The 21,179-nt window shown below is 42.6% G+C and overlaps 1 protein-coding gene across 2 annotated transcripts; it reads left to right on the forward strand.

The window, feature by feature from the left end:
- Nucleotides 1-695: 695 nt before the first annotated feature.
- PSTK (phosphoseryl-tRNA kinase) lies at nucleotides 696-13,923 on the forward strand. 2 transcript variants are annotated; one of them, XM_068961720.1, is made up of 6 exons: nucleotides 696-911; nucleotides 3,264-3,555; nucleotides 3,971-4,169; nucleotides 7,332-7,407; nucleotides 9,906-9,999; nucleotides 13,724-13,923. In XM_068961720.1, exons 1-6 carry the CDS (start codon nucleotides 696-698, stop codon nucleotides 13,921-13,923), a joined length of 1,077 nt encoding a protein of 358 aa, XP_068817821.1. The 2 variants fall into 2 exon arrangements, with proteins under 2 accessions (XP_068817821.1, XP_068817822.1); XM_068961721.1 differs by having other exon boundaries at nucleotides 696-893; nucleotides 3,264-3,519.
- Nucleotides 13,924-21,179: the final 7,256 nt, after the last annotated feature.

Raw genomic sequence — 21,179 nt, forward strand, 5'->3', positions numbered from 1 at the left:
ATGACGAAAAAGTAACCTCATAAGATAAGCTGAAAGCTAGACTCTGAATGCAATTTTTCTACATCACATTCCCCATAGACGGAATCTGTTTTACACTTCCCCACATCTTAGCATTTCTTTGAAAGAAAGTTTTCTCTGCGTGAATGCACTGGACTTGGACGTGTAAGGAGGAATGTGCCTTTCCTGCCTTCATTTCCTGATACTTGCTGCCGGCTGGTGGCGTTACCGCGCAATAACTAATATTTTTTGCCTTTCAGAACAGCGGAGCACAGTGTCGGACTCAGCTGCAGCTGGATGGGTCTTTTTTTTTTTAATTGCCTCGCCGCGCAGCTTATGGGATTTCATCAATAGTTCCCCGACTAGGGATTTAATCTTGCCCTCTTCAGTGACAGCGTTGACTGGATCCCAGGGAATTCCTAAATCCAACTTTTCTGATCTTTTAGGAAACGCATCCCCGTGAATTTGCCAGCCTAGGGGACTCGACTCACAGTAAGTTCAGCACCACCGCTTCAAGGGTCCAAGGGGACGATCTCGGAGACGACCAAGACCACGCAGGCCTTTTTGATCCGAAGACTCGCCCAGTTCTCCCTTGCGCCCCCAGGAGGTGCAACCTGGTGGTGGGGGACTGCGCATGCGCGGTTTGTCGGACATTGCGCCGTCAACGCTTCCGGTGGCCTCGGGTCTCCCGTTACAGCATGAAGATGGGGGAGGACGTCAGAGGAGCGCACAGCGAAGGGCCACAAAAGCTAGTCCTCTGTGTTCTCTGCGGCCTGCCCGCTGCAGGAAAGTCAACTTTCGCGCGCGCCCTCAGACACCAGCTACAGCAGGAACTGGGCTGGGCGGTGGGCGTCGTCGCCTATGATGACGTCATGCCGGAAGCGGTCCTTGAGAAGGCAAGCGCACGCCCATTGGTCAGTACGAAAGGGGCGGGGCCTAGGCCGGAGTTCCGTTCAGCTCATTTGCTCAGTCGTGTCCGACTCTTTGTGACCCCTTGGACTACAGCACGCCAGGCCTCCCTGTCCATCACCAACTCCCGGAGTTTACTCAGGCTCACGTCCATTGAGTCGGTGATGCCATCCAACCATCTCATCCTCTGTCGTCTCCTTCTCCCGCCTTCCACAGCCAAGGGAAATGTATTATTGGAGGAGACCCTGATGCTGGGAAATGGGAAAGACTGAGGGCTGGAGAAGAAGGGGACGACAGAGGATGAGATGGTTGGATGGCACCATAGGTGGGTGTACTGGATAATGCGTGGTGTGGGAGAAGGATCCCTGATGGAGAAGAGACGGGAGTTCGAGGAAAGTGAGCTGGTTTGCACAGAATAAGTTGACTGTGAATATGACAGGTACAAACAGCCACAGGTATAGGGTTAGATTCTGAAGTTAGCGTGCAAGGTGGAAATCTCCCATTGTCAGATACCCTCCTGAAAATCCTTTGGGAAGGTTGTTCTGTAAAGAGGGACAGACGCTCTCAAAAATTCCAACACAGCCAATTTAACAATCAGCCAGGAAAATCCAGGTTTTATGGGGCTTTAAGTTATGCAGTTTGAGGGAAACTCTTTTAAAGAAGAATACAAAATTACAAGTAACAAGGTACTTACTAGGGTGCCTCCTGTGAAAGTCTAGTCTGTACAAATGGGGAATTCCGCCTCTGAAGCTTGATCTTCATTTGTAATTGGTGTAAACCTGCCACTGCCAGAATAGGAAAAGATGTTGGTTTCTTAGTTGACCACCAGATGAAGTAATAGGCTTGTGTTTGGGTACCAAGTACATACTCAGCTTTTAGCCCTCAGATCACCCTCAGCGGGATGAGATGCATCCCTCTGAGAAACATAAAAACAAAGACTTTTGGGGTAACAGTAGATTGACGGCATTCATCTCATGCTAACTCTAGAGAAAATACTCAGTGACATATTCTGAAATTTTTAAGTAGTTTTGTTGTTTAGTGCTGAATGTAGATGTTTGCATAAATAAAATGCAAATATGGTGTGATTTCAGTCTGTGAGTATATTTGCAAAAATACAGTACATTTGGCATGTGAAAAATTTTGGGCTTCACCAGCAAAGTTATATATTTCCCCATTCTTGGTTAATTGTGAGGTAAATGTGGTATCAGTCCCATAGTAGCAGTGGATTTACTTAGGTAATAGTATTTCACCACTCTGGAGGAAGCTGGAACTTGTCAATAGAGATTGTATTTGCTGTGGTTTTCCCTCCGTTTTCTTACTGTATATTTTCCACTCTCCCCCTACAAAGGCCCTGGGGCTCATCTTGTTACCATGATTAGGATATCTCACATTTTAGGAAGTGATCTATGTTGCTGTTTTCTTTTCAGTGGATTTCACTGATATATTGGCTTGGCCAAAAAATTCATTTGGGTTTTTCTGTAAGAGGGCATGGAAAAATCCGAACGAACTTTTTAGCCAAGCCAATATTAGTTTTGTGTGCTGTAATCTCAGTGATGTGATGGGGCGTGGACAGACAGGAGAGGGATCCTCATCTCCCGTCCTTGTGTTTGCCCTCCAGCCTTGACCTCATAACTGAGTCAGTGCTCTCAAGAGCCCTTGAGCAGCAGCAAGGTTACTTGTGTTTCCAAGCTATTTATTCTCTTCCCCTCAATCTGCTTACTCTCTTTCCCTATCCCATTCCATTTCTATTGTTAGCCTGAGGTCCTTTCATCTGGACCCAGAGACTTTTCAGCTGATCCTCTTTCTGTCTGAAACTTTTCTTATTTCAAGGGCACATGGGCATTGCTATATCTTAGCCAGACTGTTTTTATTTTGGCAGGATATTTATTTTGGTTCCTTCTTTCTCCTGGATGGTAACAGCTTTTCATTCTTTCATTTACTCACTTATTCAGTCATTTCATAAACATTTCCGGAGCATCTGTTAGGTGTCAAACCCTCTGCTGAAGGCTGGGTATACAGCAGACGATTGATCTAGCAGGGACATGGAGTTGCCTAAACAGTGTAAACCCTCTTAGAGTGGAGACTCAGTGTATACAGGTGTCATACTGTAGGCGAAGGAGGGTCTGCATGCCTTCTGCATGGTTGAGTCTGAAAGGAATTCACAGAGAGCTAATATCGCTGACTAGTTTTTCAGTAGAGGGAATAGCTTATATGAAGACATGAAAATAAGAAAGCAAGCTGGGACTAGAGACCTCCAAATGGTTCAGAAATTATCATATGGACCAGGGGGGTGTTGAGGCGTCACCACACTACTGGCCAAAGCCTAATATAATTTTCAGTTCTCTGGTATTTTGCAGCCATCCCAGTGGAAATTGCTTCGCCAGGAACTGTTGAAGTACCTTGAACACTTCTTGCTGGCTGTCATTAACGGGTGTCAGATGTCTGCCCCAGCCAGCAGGACTGAAGCCATGTGGAAGGATTTTATAACCTGCTTGAAGGATCAAGATCTGATATCTTCTGCAGCTGTTGAGGCCCAGTCTCTCTACCCCTTAACGAAGACTGCTGTGTCTAGACCTCTGCTTTTGATTTTAGATGACAACTTTTACTATCAAAGTATGAGATATGAAGTCTATCAGCTGGCTCGGAAATGTAATTAACACATTTTTTTTTCTCACACACAAGGATATTTATTCACATATCAAATTTATTAGTGCTGGGACTTCCCTAGTGATCCAGTGATTAAGACTTCACCTTCCAATGCAAAGGGTGAGGGTTTGATCCCTGGTCAGGGAGCTGATATCCCACTTGCCTTGTGGCCAATAAACCAAAACATAAAACAGAAGCAACACTGTCACAAATTCAGTAAAGACTTTAAAAATGGTTTTTAGTGAGAACTTAAGTGGATTAGGAGGTTTATATGGATTTACTTCATTTTCAAAGCTACCCGTTCAGTACTGTGAATGGTCTTTCCTTCTGCAGATGGGATAACTTATATAAATACGTTTAGTTCACATTTTGGAAAAATACTGCCTGAGTAATTTTGTGGTTTTTGAATTGTTTTCAGATTCATTAGGCTTTTGCCAGCTCTTTTTAGATTGTGCTCTCGAGACCTGTCTACAGAGGAATGCCCAGAGACCACGACCACTGCCTGCCGAGACCATCCACCAGATGGGAAACAAAATAGAAAAGCCCAACCCCGAGAAAAATGCTTGGGAACACCACAGCCTCGAAATTCAGAGTCCAGCATGTGCTTCAGAGGCCAGGTAGCCCACTCAGAGGTGTCTTTTCACCAGGTGCCTCGCTGAGCCAGGCCCTGGGCTGCATACTTCTGTATCCATTTGATTGCTCTTCACACAAGCCTTGGAAAGAGATTATTTCTTCCCATTTGTGTAGAAGAGAAAACCCAGTGAGGAAGTTTAGCTTGCCCAGAGTCACTGAGGTTGTCAGTTACACCTGAGAGGTGAATCCAGGTTTGTTTGCAAATATGTCCTCTTGTTAAAGTTATACAGTTTCCCAGGGATCAGGGCAGGGAGTTCAGAGTAGGGTACCTCTCTGATACTCTTGCTGAAGTAGTGTAGTCTAGATTGCCCAGCAGTTTTCTTTCCTTTGTCAGTTTTTTAAAAAACTTTTTATTTATTTTTTTGGCTGCACCACGAGGCTTGTGGGATCTTAGTTCCATGAGCAGGGATCGAACCCACATCCTCTTCACTGGGAGCGCAAAGTCTTAACCACTGGACCACCAGGGAAGTCCCCCCTGTAGTTTTCTTATACAGAGAAAAGGAATGGAACTGAATCCTGGTTGCGCCTTAAATCTCACTCCGTTACATTGCTTGTGTAGGTGTGAGGCTTGTGGCTATGCTCTCTAATGCATTTGATTACTGAAATAGGTCTTGAGAGTTCTAGAGTTCTAGTTTACAACATTTCTGATAGAAATTTCACCGATGATGGGACTGTTCTGTGTTTGTTTTGCCCGGTATGGTAGCTGCTGCTGCTGCTGCTGCTAAGTCACTTCAGTAGCTGCTGGCCACGTGCAACTGACCATCAAGCACTAGACGTAAAACCAGTGCAAGTTATGACCTGAATTTTGTTTATTTATTTGGCTGCTCTGGGTCGTCTTTGCTGCATGTGAGCTCTCTCTCTAGTTGCAGAGAGTAGGGCTGCTCTCTAGTCACTGCTCATGGGATTCTCCTTTCGGTAGGTTCTTTTGTTGTGGACCACAGTCTCTAGAGCACAGCCTAAGTAGCTGTGGCCCACGGGCTTAGTTGCTCTGAGGCATGTGGGATCTTCCCAGACCACGGATCCAACCCATGTGTCCTGTATTGGCAGGTAGATTCTTAAACACTGGACCACCAGGGAAATCCCATGACCTGAATTTTAAATGTTATTTTGATCACTTTAAACTTGACTGGCTGCATGTGGCCTGTGGGTGCTGCAGGAACAACACAACCCTAGAGGTATGTCCCCCACAGTCCCTTAGTTCCTGCCTCACTGTCCATATGCGATCAACAATTTTTAAAATGCTGTTTTAAACTCTGTACTTTGTATTCTCTTCCAATCATATAAATCTTTTTCTTAAACTCAGTCTTCAAAATGTTTAGTTCCCAAGATAACAGTTTCCATGCATTTTGTAATACTCCTTAGAAGAAAAGTTATGAGCAACCTAGATAGTATATTCAAAAGCAGAGACATTACTTTGCCGACTAAGGTCCGCCTAGTCAAGGCTATGGTTTTTCCAGTAGTCATGTATGGATGTGAGAGTTGGACTGTGAAGAAGGCTGAGCGCTGAAGAATTGATGCTTTTGAACTGTGGTGTTGGAAAAGACTCTTGAGAGTCCCTTGGACTGCAAGGAGATCCATTCTGAAGATCAACCCTGGGATTTCTTTGGAAGGAATGATGCTGAAGCTGAAACTCCAGTACTTTGGCCACCTCATGCGAAGAGTTGACTCATTGGAAAAGACTCTGATGCTGGGAGGGATTGAGGGCAGGAGGAGAAGGGGACGACCGAGGATGAGATGGCTGGATGGCATCACTGACTCGATGTATGCGAGTTTGAGTGAACTCCGGGAGTTGGTGATGGACAGGGAGGCCTGGCATGCTGCGATTCATGAGGTCACAAAGAGTTGGACACGACTGAGTGACTGAACTGAACATTCTAAAAACATTCAAAATTGGATTTAAGTATTGTTCATAGGGTTAATGAAATAAGCTACGGCTGAGATTTCTAATTTTAACTTCCTGTAATATCTTGAAACTTTGAGCAGGCGAACACATAGCTGATTGATGGCTTGTGTTTCTGGAATACTGAAAATGTTTTCCTTCGAAAATGAATGGCTGGTTGAGATATTTAGATATCCCATGAGAGCAACCCAAGGTTATCATCACTGCTTTGGGGGCTAGTTCTTCCTAGAAGTAGGAAGGAGTGTGAGCTGTGCCAGGGCCAGGGCCAACCCTGAGCAGAATCTGCAGGTTTGTCTTGAGTCTTAAGAACGTGGTCCAGGGACTTCCCTGATGGTCCAGTGCCTAAGCTTCTGTACTCCCAAAGCAGGGGACCCAGATTCAACTCCTAGTCCGGGAACTAGATCCTATGTGCCACAGCTAAAGAGATTCCACATTCCACAGCTAAGACCCTGTGCATCCAAATAAATAAATATATAATTTAAAAAAGAAAAACACCTAAACCAGGGAGAAAACAACAACAACAACAACAAAAACAACCCCTGGTCTAAAATAGTCCCAGCATAGCTGTGAAGGGGTTGTCTAAAATCTGGTGGCCTTCTATTGGAAGTTGAAAGATGATATGACAGATATGCCTTTCCCAGGCTTCTGTGAAATACTACAGCTACTAACTGGCAGTTCAGCACTAAAGAATCCGCCTGCAGTGCAGGGACTGCAGGTTTCATCCCTGGGTCAGGAAGATCCCCTGGAGGAGGAATCGGCAGCCGACTCCAGGATTCTAGCCTGGAGAATCCCATGGACAGAGGACCCTGGTGGGTTAGAGTCCATAGAGTCACAAAGAGTTGGGCATGACAACTGAGCTCACATACACAGACACACACACACACACACAAATGAGTAGAAGCCAGGAAATGACTAAGCATGCTTCTCTGGGGAATATAAAGTTGTAGGTGCCTAAAGTTCAGCACTTAATGAGAGAAAAGAGAGTGCCTTTTCAAAGCTTATTAATAGGGGTCTTGGGAAGTTAGTATTTTTTACAGGAGGGATTTTGGGGGGGCTTCTTGAAGTTCTACATTTGAATTTTGCAAGTAGAAGGTAGCTTCCAAATCACTTTGCTTTTCCCCTTCTGTTTAGAATTTTAGATATACCACTTTTATTCCTCTAGAAATCTGCTCAATGCTCAAAAACACAAGTTCTTTTAAAAACATGTTTGATATAAGAATTTATTTAATCCTACTTCCTCTTACAGGCTGAAGCTGACTGATTTATTGATTACTGCTTTGGAAAATCCAATAAAATACGTGGAGGAGAATTTGGAACAAAAAGTAAGTCTTCCAGTTGAGATTTAGCATAAAGAAGGAACTTTCTCTCGGAAGAAGGATCTCCTGTAGGAAGAGCCTTTGGAGCTGAGCATAAAGTATACGTAACGTGTGGAAGATGATCTCTGTCCCTGCCCCAGCATCTCACCAGCATCCAGTCCCTGACACTTGGGTGCAGCAGTGCTCTGGAGGCGGCCTGCGCTGCTTGCTCAAAGGCAGCTGTTAAATTTTCAGAAACATTGGAGCCTGCTGATGTTACACTGGTAGTTTGAAGTGGGCATGGATGGGAATATTTACACCATTGTTGTTGTTGTTCAATCTCTCAGTCGTGTCTGACTCTTTGCAACCTCAGGGACTGCAGCACGCCAGGCTGCCCTGTTCTTCACCATCTCCCAGAGCTTGCTCAGACTCACGTCCTTTGAGTCAGTGATGCCATCCAACCATCTCATCCTCTGTCATCCCCTTCTCCTCCTGCCTTCAGTCTTTCCCAGCATCAGGGTCTTTTCCAGTGAGTCACCTCCTTGCATCAGGTGACCAAAGTATTGGAGCTCCAGCTTCAGCATCAGTCCTTCCAATGAATATTCAGGACTGATTTCCTTTAGGATTGACTAGTTTGATCTCCTTGCAGTCCAAAGGACTCTCAAGAGTCTTATCCAGCACCATAATTCAAAACCATCAATCCTTCAGTGCTTAGCCTTCTTTATGGTCCAACTCTCATATCTATACACGACTACTGGAAAAACCATAGCTTTGACTAAACGAACCTTTGTTGGAAAAGTAATGTCTATGTTTTTTAATATACTGTTTAGGTTTGTCATAGCTTTTCTTCCAAGCAGCAAGTGTCTTTTAATTTCATGGCTGCAGTTACCATCTGCAGTCATTTTGGAGCCCAAGAAAATAAAGTGTCACTGTTTCCATTGTTTCCCCCATCTATTTGCCATGAAGTAACTGGGACCAGATGGCATGATCTTAATGTTTTGAATTGAGTTCTAAGCCAGCTTTTTCACTCTCCTCTCTCACCTTCATCAAGAGGCTTTTTAGTTCCTCTTCACTTTTTGCCATAAGGGTGGTATCATCTGCATATGAGGTTATTGATATTTCTCCCTCCAATCTTGATTCCAGCTAGTATTTCATCTAGCCCAACATTTCACTTGATGTACTCTGCATATAAGTTAAATAAGCAGGGTGACAATATAGAGCCTTGATGTACTCCTTTCCCAATTTGGAACCAGTCTGTTGTTCCATGTCCAGTTCTAACTATTGCTTCTTGACCTGCACACAGATTTGTCAGGAGGCAGGTCAGGTGGTCTGGTATTCCCACCTCTTGAAGAATTTTCCAGTTTGTTGTGATCCACACAGTCAAAGGCTTTATCATAGTCAATAAAGCAGGAGTAGATGTTTTTCTGGAATTCTCTTGCTTTTTCTATGATCCAGTGGATGTTGGCAATTTGATCCCTGGTTCCTCTCCCTTTTCTAAATCCATCTTGAACATCTGGGAGTTCTTAGTTTACATGCTGTTGAAGCCTAGCTTGGAGAATTTTTAGCTTTACTTTGCCAGCATGTGAAATGAGTGCAACTGTGTGGTAGTTTGACCATTCTTTGGCACTGCCCTTTTTGGGGATTCGAATGAAAACTGACATTTTCCAGTCCTGTGACCACTGCTGAGTTTTCCAAATTTGCTGGCATATTGAGTGCAGCACTTTCACAGCATCATCTTTTAGGATTTGAAATATGTCATCTGGAATTCCATCACCTCCACTAGCTTTGCTTATTGATGCTTCCTAAGGCCCACTTGACTCCTCACTCCAAGATGTCTGGCTTTAGGTGAGTGATCACACCACCGTGGTTATCAGAGTCGTTAAGATCTTTTTTGTATAGTTCTTCTGTCTATTCTTGCCACCTCTTCTTAATATCTTCTGCTTTTGTTAGGTCCATACCTTTCCTGTCCTTTATTGTTCCCAACTTTGCATGGTATGTTCCCTTGGTATCTCAAATTTTCTTGAATAGAGAATCTTTCCCATTCTAAATAGACAAACACTATAGATGGGTTTGTTTCTGTCTTTGAAAGCCTATTCTTAGACATTAACCAGCATACTGCCTACACGGAATCCTGTTTACAACTTGATATATTTCATTTAGACCCTCTCCTAGAGAAGAAGGGGGCTTCCCTGGTGGTGCAGATGGCAAAGAATCTGCCTGCAATGCAGGAGACCTGGATTTGATCCCTGGGTTGGAAGATCCCCTGGAGACAGGAATGGCCACCCACTCCAGTATTCTTGGCTGGGAAATACCATGAACAGAGGAGCCAGGCAGGCTACAGTCCATGGGGTCACAAAGAGTCGAACACGACTGAGCGAATAACACTTCCACTAAAGGAGAATGCCTGGAAGAGAAAAGCTACTTCTTCTTTTCTTTCAGTCTCTTCACCTGTGTATCACCTACACTTTAGTCATTTCTTTTATACAACTAGGTAACTGTCCCAATAACAATGTCTTATTACCTAGGAAACAGACAGACTTATCTGTTCAACTAATATTCTTCATCAAGCTGATCAGACCCTCCGAAGAATTGTCTCTCAGACAATGAAGGAAGCCAAAGGTATGCTGAGTAGTTAAGATTCTATTCAATTGAGACTGTTCTCTCCTGCTCCTCTTGTTCCCTGGACACGAGTACTTTATGTACTTTCATTTGTGATGTTTACATCATGTTTTCATTTTTAATGTGCAACTCGGTTGTGTTAAACTTCAACCCCTGGAATCAGGCTTTCATCCATCCAGTAGGTTTTTATCAAGTGGCTACTCTGTACTAGGCTTTATTCTAGATATTGGAACATTTGGAGGGAACAGAATGTCATACTGAGGAGACACACACAAAAAAGAAATATATGAATATATGCCAGCGCTCTGAAGAAAAATAAAGTAGGGCAAGTCAGTGTAGTGATGGGAGGATATATTTTTAAAATAGCAATCATGAAGACTTCTCAGAGGAAATGACATTTAAGCAAAGATGCGAATGAAAGGAAATAGCAAGCCATACTGATGCCTGGAGTATCATTCCAAGTAGTGCCGAAAGCTACTTTACCTGTACCAGGTAAAGCTGGTATATTCTAGAATACAAAAGAAGCCATTGAGTCTAGAGTGAAGTAAGGGATGGGGAGAGATAGTCAGGGCCAGTTGGAAAATCAGCATGGTATCTGAACAAGCTCAGAGCACCGTCAGTCTGAACTTAGATGAAATATGTGGTAATTACAGTTTTGGAAAATTATTCCTTTAGGTTTTAAATATTGAACTCTTTACTATCACCCTTGATTTAAAAAGAAATAACAGCAGCTTAATACTTCTTGAACTCCTTTTATATGCCAAGAGCCTTATATATTATTTCTAGTCTTCAGAATCCTATCAGGGAAGTTTAGTTTTACAAATGGGGAAATGGAGGGTCTGAGAGGATAAGAGTACCTGCTTAAGGCTACACTGAACAGTGGCTATATACTTGGGCAGCTTGGGGCTCAGAGTTAAGTCTGATTCTAGTCTATGCTTTCTGTTATGCTCCCGCACATCATCAGCATTTATTATTAATACCTTTAGAAAAACTTAGGACATTGGAAAAAGAAACAGTGTACTAACTATATTATGTTTTTCAGACTTCTTTTTTTAACCCTGATCCATAACTCGATTTTAATACTGTAACCTAGTGTGTGTAGCCCCTTAACGTGAACACACTCCTGCATAGAAACAAGTTTCACAAAACGCTCCCATGTTTAATGAACTCTACTGTGGTCTATTTGATTGCATCTTAGAAAAACACTGGTTGCAACATGCAACCCAGGTATGAGTTATGATACAAAGTTTGGAAAAGAGCTGGAACAAAAATGGTCTTATGTCAGAAAGAAAACAAGAATAGTTGTAGTAGAAGTTTTCAGCCATTTGCCTTTGTCTATAAAATGAGTTAGGACTGTGACATCACTTCATGGCAGATAGAAGGGGGAAAAGTGGAAGCAGTGATGGATTTTATTTTCGTGGGTTCCAAAATCACTGAAGATGGTGACTGCAGCCATGAAATTAAAAGACACTCCTTGGAAGGAAAGCTATGACAAACTTAGACAATGTATTAAAAAGCAGAGACATCACTTTGCTGACCAAGGTCCATATAGTCAAAACTATAGTTTTTCCAGTAGTCATGTATGGATATGACACTGCTGCTACTGCTAAGTCACTTCAGTCATGTCCGACTCTGTGCGACCCCACAGACGGCAGCCCACCAGGCTCCCCCGTCCCTGGGACTCTCCAGGCAAGAACACTGGAGTGGGTTGCCATTTCCTTCTCCAATGCATGTAAGTGAAGTTGCTCAGTTGTGTCCAACCCTCAGCAACCCCATAGACTGCAACCTACCAAGCTCCTCCGTCCATGGGATTTTCCAGGATGGATATGATAGTTGGACCATAAAGAAGGCTGAATGTCAAAGAACTGATGCTTTTGAATTATGGTGCTGGAGAAGACTCTTGAGAGTCCCTTGTACTGCAAGAAGATCCAACCAGTCCATCCTAAAGGAAATCAGTCTTGACTGTTCATTGGAAGGACTGATGCTGAAGCTGAACTCCAATCCTTTGGCCACCTGATGCGAAGAACTGAGTCATTGGAAAAGACCCTGATGCTGGGAAAGATTGAAGGCAGGAGAAGGGGGCAGCAGAAGATGAGATGGTTGGATGGCATCACCAACTCAATGGACATGAGTTTGAGCAAGCTCCAGGAGATAGTGAAGGACAGGGAAGCCCAGCATGCTATGATTCACGGGGTGGCAAAGAATTGGACATGACTTAGCGACTAAACAACAACATAAAGTCAAGGGGGACTAGGGTTATACCCAAATTACTCTCAACTCTCTTCCTATCTATTAAAAATTTTTTTTCCCCTGGTGAAGGAGATGGCTAGCTTCTGGAACTCTGCTTAAATAAAATTAAATAATTTGGTTCTCTTTCCATCAAGAAGTAAAAGAAAAATCCACAAAATGGGAGAAAATATTTTCAAATCAAATCTCATAAGGGACTTATGCCCAAAATATATAAAGGACTCTCACAACTCAATAATAAAGACAAATAACCCTATTTTTTAAATGGGCAAAGAATCTGAGTAGAAATTTCTTTAGGGAAAATATACAAATGGCCAGTAACTGCATGGAAACACACCTGGCATTATGAGTTATCAGGGAAATACAGATCAAAACCACAGTGAGATACCACTGCACACTCACTAGGCCAGCTAGAATCTAAAAGTCCAAGTTTTAGTGAAGATATGGAGAACTCAGAATCCATGGACACCGCTGGTGGCAATGTAAAATGGTGCAGCTGCTTTGGAAAACAGCCTAGCAGCTCCTCAGAAGATTAAATGTAGTTACCATGGGACCTAGAAATGAAAACATATTCATATAAAAATCCGTACACAAGTGCTTATAGCATCATTATTACTAATAGCCAAAAGGTAGAAGTAACCCAAATGTCCATCAGCTGACAAACATATGGATATGTCCATCTATCCATAAAATGGATTATTCAACCATAAAAAGCAAGAAAATACTACAACATGGATGAACCTTGAAAACATTATGTAAAGTGCTAGAAGCCAGTCAACAAAAGGTCACATAGTATGAGTCCAGTCATGTGAAATGTCCAGCATGGGGAAATCTGGAAACACGAGGTAGATTACTGGTTGCTTAGGGATTGAGGGCAGAGAGAGGGGGGATGGGGCAGGAGGGTATATTAGTTATCACAGATGGTAAAAATGTTTTTTAAGATTGACTATGATCATTGCTGCTTATATCTGTGAATATACTAAAACTACTGAATTCTAGTTTAAATGGTAAGCTGTAATGTTAATTTTACCTCCATAAAGCTGTTCAACAAAAAAAAATCAGTTCTCAGTTACACCACCCACATGGCTTGTGGCTGCTGGACTGAAGGGCAGACATAGCACATTTCCATCATTGTAGGAAACTCTATTGGACAACTATTCTAGGCATATGAGCTTCAAACCCGTCATTTTCTAGCTCTGCTCTTTGGCCTTCCTACTTGTTAATCCAATAAGATGGTAAGTCAACTTGATTTGGCAACAAAAAGCCTTTTCTGCTCACACATTTCATAGCAAGTAATTTAAGTGATTTGCTTGTATTGCATTAAGGTGACCTTTATCTACACATACATTATACCAGCTTAGTTATTATTTGTAGAAGGATCTGATTGGTTTGTCTGAAGTAATCAAATTAATTTCCTAGTGTCATCAGTTCAGCTAAATTTAATCTACCCAAATAATTTTGAGTATCTTTATTTTAGATGAACAGATGCTTCCGTACAACTTGAAGCTTTTGGCAGAAGAACTTAACAAACTCAAAGCAGAGTTTTTGGAAGACCTAAGACAAGGAAACAGAAAATACCTGTGCTTTCAACAAACCATTGACTTATCAGATGTTATTTCTTTTTTCCATTATGAGAAAGATAACATTGTAAGGAAGTATTTTTCAAAGCAGCATTAAAACTTCTGAATCTTCAATCAAATATCTAGTTTGGTTATGATTTTGCAAACTAATTAAAACAATTATGTATTACTGGATGTGTTCTAGTCTAATAATGTGAATTGCCTAATGCAGAGTTGCAAAGAATAGCAAGGAGAGATAAGAAAGCCTTCCTCAGCAATCAATGCAAAAAAATAGAGGAAAACAACAGAATGGGAAAGACTAGAGATCACTTCAAGAAAATCAGAGATACCAAGGGAACATTTCATGCAAAGATGGGCACAATAAAGGACAGAAATGGTATGGACCTAACAGAAGCAGAAGATATTAAGAAGAGGTGGCAAGAATACACGAAGAACTGTACAAAATAGATCTTCATGACCCAGATAATCATGAAGGTGTGACCACTCACCTTCAGCCAGACATCCTGGCACATGAAGTCAAGGGGGCCTTAGGAAGCATCACTACGAACAAAGCTAATGGGGGTGATGGAATTCCAGTTGAGTGGTTTAAAATCCTGAAAGATGACAATGTGAAAGTGCCGCACTCAATATGCCAGCAAATATGGAAAACTCAGCACTGGCCACAGGACTGGAAAAGGTTAGTTTTCATTCCAATCCCAAAAAAAGACAATGACAAAGAATGCTCAAACTACCTCACAATTGCACTCATCTCACAAGCTAGTAAAGTAATGCTTAAAATTCTCCAAGCCAGGCTTCAGCAATATCTGAGCCATGAACTTCCAAATGTTCAAGCTGGTTTTAGAAAAGGCAGAGGAACCAGAGATCAAATTGCCAACATCCGTTGGATCATTGAAAAGGCAAGAGAGTTCCAGAAAAACATCTATTTCTGCTTTATTGACTATGCCAAAGCCTTTGACTGTGTGTATCACAATAAACAGTGGAAAATTCTAAAAGAGATTGGCATACCTGACCACCTGACCTGCCTCTTAACCTGTATGCAGGTTAGGAAGCAACAGTTAGAACTGGACATGGAACAACAGACTGGTTCCAAATAGGAAAAGGAGTACGTCAAGGCTATATATTGTCACCCTGCTTATTTAACTTGTATGCAGAGTACATCATGAGAAACACTAGGCTGGAGGAAGCACAAGCTGGAATCAAGATTGCTGGGAGAAATATCAATAACCTCAGATACGCAGATGACACCACCCTTATGGCAGAAAGTGAAGAGGAACTAAAGAGCCTCTTGATGAAAGTAAAAGAGGAGAGTGAAAAAGTTGGCTTAAAGCTCAACATTCAGAAAACAAAGATCATGGCATCCAGTCTCATCAATCACTTCATGGGAAATAGATGGGGAAACAGTGGGAACAGTGGCTGACTTTATTTTTTTGGTCTCCAAAATCACTGCAGATGGTGGTTCCAGCCATGAAATTAAAAGATGCTTACTCCTTGGAAGGAAAGTTATGACCAACCTAGATAGCATATTCAAAAGCAGAGACATTACTTTGCCAACAAAGCTCTGTCTAGTCAAGGCTATGGTTTTTCCATTGGTCATGTATGGATGTGAGAGTTGGACTATGAAGAAAGTTGAGCGCTGAAGAATTGATGCTTTTGAACTGTGGTGTTGGAGAAGATTCTTGAGAGTCCCTTGGACTGCAAGGAGATCCAACCAGTCCATCCTAAAGGAGATCAGTCCCAGGTGTTCATTGGAAGGACTGATGTTGAAGCTGAAGCTCCAATACTTTGGCCACCTGATGTGAAGAGCTGACTCATTTGAAAAGACCATGATGCTGGGAAAGATTGAGGGCAGGAGGAGAAGGGGAAAACAGAGGATGAGATGGTTGGATGGCATCACCGAGTCAATGGACATGGGTTTGGGTGGACTCCGGGAGTTGGTGATGGAAAGGGAGGCCTGGTGTGCTGCGGTTCATGGGGTCGCAAAGAGTCGGACACCACTGAGTGAACTCAACTGAACTGAACTGAAAGACCTGTTTAAAAAAAAAAAATCAGTCCATTCTTCGAACAAATTCTTAGAAAGGTACAGTCTCCTTAGACGGAACCAGGAAGAAATAGAAAATATGAACAGAGCAATCACAAGCACTGAAATTCAAACCGTGATTAAAAACCTCCCAGCAGACAAAAGTCCAGGACCTGATGGCTTCACAGGCAAATTTTTTCAAGAGAAGAGTTAACATCTATCCTTCTGAAACTGTTCCAAAAAGTCACAGAGGAAGGAAAACTTCCCAACGCATTTTATGAGGCCACCACCACCCTGATATCAAAACCAGACAAAGATACCACAAAAAGAGAAAATTACAGGCCAATATCACTGATGAACATAGATTCAAAAATCGTCAACAAAATACTCGCAATCCATATCCAACAATACATTAAAAAGTTCATATACCATGATCAAGTGGTGAATCCCTGGGACTCATCCCAGGGATGCAAGGATTCTTCAGCATCTGCAAATCAATCACTGTGATACATCATATCAACAAATTGAATATAAACCATATGGTCATCTCAATATATACAGAAAAAGTTTTTGACAATTCAACACCCATTTATGATAAAAACTCTCCAGAAAGTGGATATAGAGGGTACATTCCTCAACATGAGAAAGGCCTTATGACAAACCTATAGCTAGCATCATGCTCAGTGGCGAAAAGCATTCCCTCAAAGATCAGGAACAAGACAAGGATGTCCACTCTCATCTGTTTTCTTCAACATAATTTTGGAAGTCCTAGCTACAATAATCAGAGAAGAAAAAGAAGTAATGGGACTCCAAATTGGAAAGTGAGTTCAACTGTCACTGTTTACAGGTAGTGTGATTCTGTACCTCAGTTCAGTCAGTTCAGTCATGTCCAACTCTTTGCGACCCCATGAATTGCAGCACTCCAAGCCTCCCTGTCCATCACCAACTCTCGGAGTTCACTCAGACTCACGTCCACTGAGTCCATGATGCCATCCAGCCATCTCATTCTCTGTCGTCCCCTTCTCCTCCTGCCCCCAATCCCTTCCAGCATCAGAGTCTTTCCAATGAGTCAACTCTTCGCATGAGGTGGCCAAAGTATTGGAGCTTCAGCTTCAACAGCAGTCCTTCCAATGAACACCTGGGACTGATCTCCTTTCGGATGGACTGGTTGAATCTCCTTGCAGTCCAAGGGACTCTCAAGAATCTTCTCCAACACCACAGTTCAAAAGCATCAATTCTTCGGCGCTCAGCTTTCTTCACAGTACAATTCTCACATCCATACATGACCACTGGAAAAACCATAGCCTTGACTAGATGGACTATTGTTGGCAAAGTAATGTCTCTGCTTTTGAATGTTATCTAGGTTGGTCATAACTTTCCTTCCAAGGAGTAAGCATCTTTTAATTTCATGGCTGGAACCACCATCTGCAGTGATTTTGGAGCCCCCAGAAATAAAGTCTGACACTGTTTCCACTGATTCCCCATCTATTTCCCATGAAGTGATGGGACCAGATCCCATGATGTTAGTTTTCTGAATGTTGAGCTTTAAGCCAACTTTTTCACTCTCCTCTTTCACTTTCATCGAGGCTTTTTAGTTCCTCTTCACTTTCTGCCATAAGGGTGGTGTCATCTGCGTATCTGAGGTTATTGATATTTCTCCCAGCAATCTTGATTCCAGCTTGTGCTTCCTCCAGCCCAGCGTTTCTCATGATGTACTCTGCATACAAGTTAAATAAGCAGGGTGACAATATACAGCCTTGACGTACTCCTTTTCCTGTTTGGATGGAACCAGTCTGTTGTTCCATGTCCAGTTCTAACTGTTGCTTCCTGACCTGCATATAGGTTTCTCAAGAGGCAGGTCAGGTGGTTCTGTACATAAAAGATACTAAAGATGCTACCAGAAAACTAGAGCTCATCAACGAATTTGGTAAAGTTGCAGGTTACAAAATTTAACACATGAAATCTGTTGCATCTCTACACACTAACAAACAATGAAAGATCAGAAAGAGAAATTCAAGAAGCAATTCCATTTACCACTGCATCAAAAAGAATAACATACCTAGGAATAAACCTACCTAAGGAGACTGGTGGTGCAGATGGTAAAGCATCCGCCTACAATGCAAGAGACCCGGGTTCGATCCTTGGGTCAGGAAGATCCCCTGGAGAAGGAAATGGCAACCCACTCCAGTACTCTTGCCTGGAAAATCCCATGGACAGAGGAGCACGGTAGGCTACAGTCCATGGGGTCGCAAAGAGTTGGACACGACTGAGCAACTTCACTTCACTAAGGAGACAAAAGACCTTTAGTTTGAAAACTATAAGATGCTGATGAAAGAAATCAAAGAGGACATAAACAGATGGAAAGATATACCATGTTTGTGGATTCAGTTCAATTCAGTTCAGTTCAGTTGCTCAGTCGTGTCCGACTTTGTGACCCCATGAATCGCAGCACGCCAGGCCTCCCTGTCCATCACCAACTCCCAGAGTTCCCTCAGACTCACGTCCATCGAGTCAGTGATGCCATCCAGCCATCTCATCCTCTGTCATCCCCTTCTCCTCCTGCCCCCAATCCCTCCCAGCATCAGAGTCTTTTCCAATGAGTCAACTCTTCGCATGAGGTGGCCAAAGTACTGGAGCTTCAGCTTTAGCATCATTCCTTCCAACGAAATCCCAGGACTGATCTCCTTCAGAATGGACTGGTTGGATCTCCTTGCAGTCCAAGGGACTCTCAAGTCTTCTCCAACACCACAGTTCAAAAGCATCAATTCTTCAGCGCTCAGCCTTCTTCACGGTCCAACTCTCACATCCATACATGACTACTGAAAAAACCATAGCCTTGACTAGATGGACCTTAGGAATCAATATTGTCAAAATAACTATACTACTTAAGGCAATCTACAGATTCAATGCAATCCCTGTCAAATTACCAATGGCATTTTTCACAGAACTAGAACAGAAAATCTCAAAATCTGTATGGAGACACAAAAGACCCTGAATAGCCAAAGCAATCTTGGAGGGGGAGAAAAAGAAAACAGAGTTGGTGGAATCAGGCTCCCTGATGTCAGACTATACTACAAAGCTAGTCATCAAAACAGTATGGTACTGGCTGCTAAGTCGCTTCAGTCGTGTCCAACTCTGTGTGACCCCATAGATGGTAGCCCACCAGGCTCCCCCATCCCTGGGATTCTCCAGGCCAAGAATACTCGAGTGGGTTGCCATTTCCTTCTCCAATGCATGAAAGTGAAAAGTGAAAGTCAAGCCGCTCAGTCGTGTCGGTCTCTTCGCGACCCCATGGACTGCAGCCTACCAGGCTCCTCTGTCCATGGGATTTTCCAGGCAAGAGTACTGGAGTGGGGTGCCATTGCCTTCTCCATAGATCAATGGAACAGGATAGAAAACTCAGTAATAAGCCCATGCAACTATAGTCAATCTATGACAAAGGAGGCAGGACTACACAGTGTTGGAAAAGACAGCCTCTTCAACAAATGGTGCTGGGAAAACTGGACAGCCACATGTAAAAAAATGATATTAGATCATTCCTTAACTCCATATACAAAAATAAGCTCAAAATGGATTAAAGACCCAAATGTAAGACTGGACACTATAAAACTCTTAAGAGGAAAACAGGCAAAACACTCTCTGACATAAATCCTAACAACATCATTTTTGATCCATCTCCCAGAATAATGGAAATAAAAGCAAAAATAAGCGAGTGAGACCTACTTAAACTCAAAAACTTTTGCAAAGGAAATAAAATGAAAAGACAACCCACAGTGGGAGAAAATACTTGCAAATTATGTGACTGATATGGGGTTAAGTCTCCAAAACTTAGAAACAGCTTGACACTTAATAGCATCAAAACAAACAACCCACTCAAAAAATAGGCAGACGACCTGAATAGACATTTATCCAAGAGGACAGATGTCCAATAGGCACATGAAAAGATGTTCAACATTGCTAGTTATTAGAGAAATGCAAATCAAAACTACAGTGAGAAACAACCTCACAGCAGCTAGAGTGGCTGTAATCAAAACCTCCACAAACAAGAAATGCTGGAGAGGGTGTGGAGAGAATTTAAATTGGTGAGAATATAAATTCTCACTGTTGGTGACAATGTAAATTGGTATAGCCACTATGGAGAACAATATGGAGGTTCCTTCAGTTCAGTTCAGTTCAGTCACGTCTGACTCTTTGTGACCGCATGAATCGCAGCACACCAGGCCTCCCTGTCTATCACTAAATCCCAGAGTTTCAAACTCATGTCCATTGAGTCGGTGAGGCCATCCAGCCACCTCATCCTCTGTCGTCCCCTTCTCCTCCTGCCCCCAATCCCTCCCAACATCAGTCTTTTCCAATGAGTCAACTCTTTGCATGAGGTGGCCAAAGTATTGGACTTTCAGCTTCAACATCAGTCCTTCCAATGAACACTCAGGACTGATCTCCTTTAGAATGGACTGGTTGAATCTCCTTGCAGTCCAGGGACTCTCTCGAGTCTTCTCCAATATCATAGTTCAAAAGCATCAACTCTTCGGCACTCAGCTTTCTTCATAGATATGTGAAGAAACTTTCACATCCATACATAAGCACTGGAAAAACCATAGCCTTGACTAGACGGACCTTTGTTGGCAAAGCAATGTGTCTGCTTTTGAATATGCTATCTAGGTTGGTCATAACTTTCCTTCCAAGGAGTAAGCATCTCTTAATTTCATGGCTGCAATCACCATCTGCAGTGATTTTGGAGCTCAAAAAAGTAGTCTGACACTGTTTCCACTGTTTCCCTATTTCCCATGAAGTGATGGGACCAGATGCCATGATCTTAGTTTTCTGAATGTTGAGCTTTAAGCCAATTTTTCCACTCTCCTCTTTCACTTTCATCAAGAGGCTTTTTAGTTCTTCACTTTCTGCCATAAGGGTGGTGTCATCTGCATATCTGTTATTGATATTTCTCCCAGCAATCTTGATTCCAGCTTGTGCTTCTTACAGCCCAGTCTGACAAAGTCAGACTCAACTGAGACTGAACTGAACTGAATGTTCACTGCAGCACTGTTGATGATAGCCAAGACATGGAAGCAACCTAAATGTCCATCGACAGAGGAATGGACAAAGATGTGGTACATATATACGATGGAATGTTCAGTTCAGTTCAGTCACTCAGTCGTGTCCGACTCTGCAACCCCATGAATTTTTCGGCGCTCAGCTTTCTTTATAGTCCAACTCGCATGTTACTCAGCCATTAAGAATGAAATAAGGCCATTTGCAGCAACAGCACCTAGAATGTCATATTCAGTGAAGTAAGAGAAGGAAATAAAATCAGTTCATTTGTCATAACAGAAACT

Source organism: Capricornis sumatraensis, chromosome 23 (genome assembly GCF_032405125.1).
Source record: "Capricornis sumatraensis isolate serow.1 chromosome 23, serow.2, whole genome shotgun sequence".
NCBI lineage: Eukaryota > Metazoa > Chordata > Mammalia > Artiodactyla > Bovidae > Capricornis > Capricornis sumatraensis.

Coding starts and splice junctions, on each gene's coding strand:
- PSTK (XM_068961720.1), top strand. CDS start 696: ATGAAGATGGGGGAGGACGTCAGAGGAGCGCACAGCGAAGGGCCACAA. Junction 7,408..9,905: donor AGGAGAATTTGGAACAAAAA/GTAAGTCTTCCA, acceptor CTTATTACCTAG/GAAACAGACAGACTTATCTG. Junction 10,000..13,723: donor GACAATGAAGGAAGCCAAAG/GTATGCTGAGTA, acceptor TCTTTATTTTAG/ATGAACAGATGCTTCCGTAC.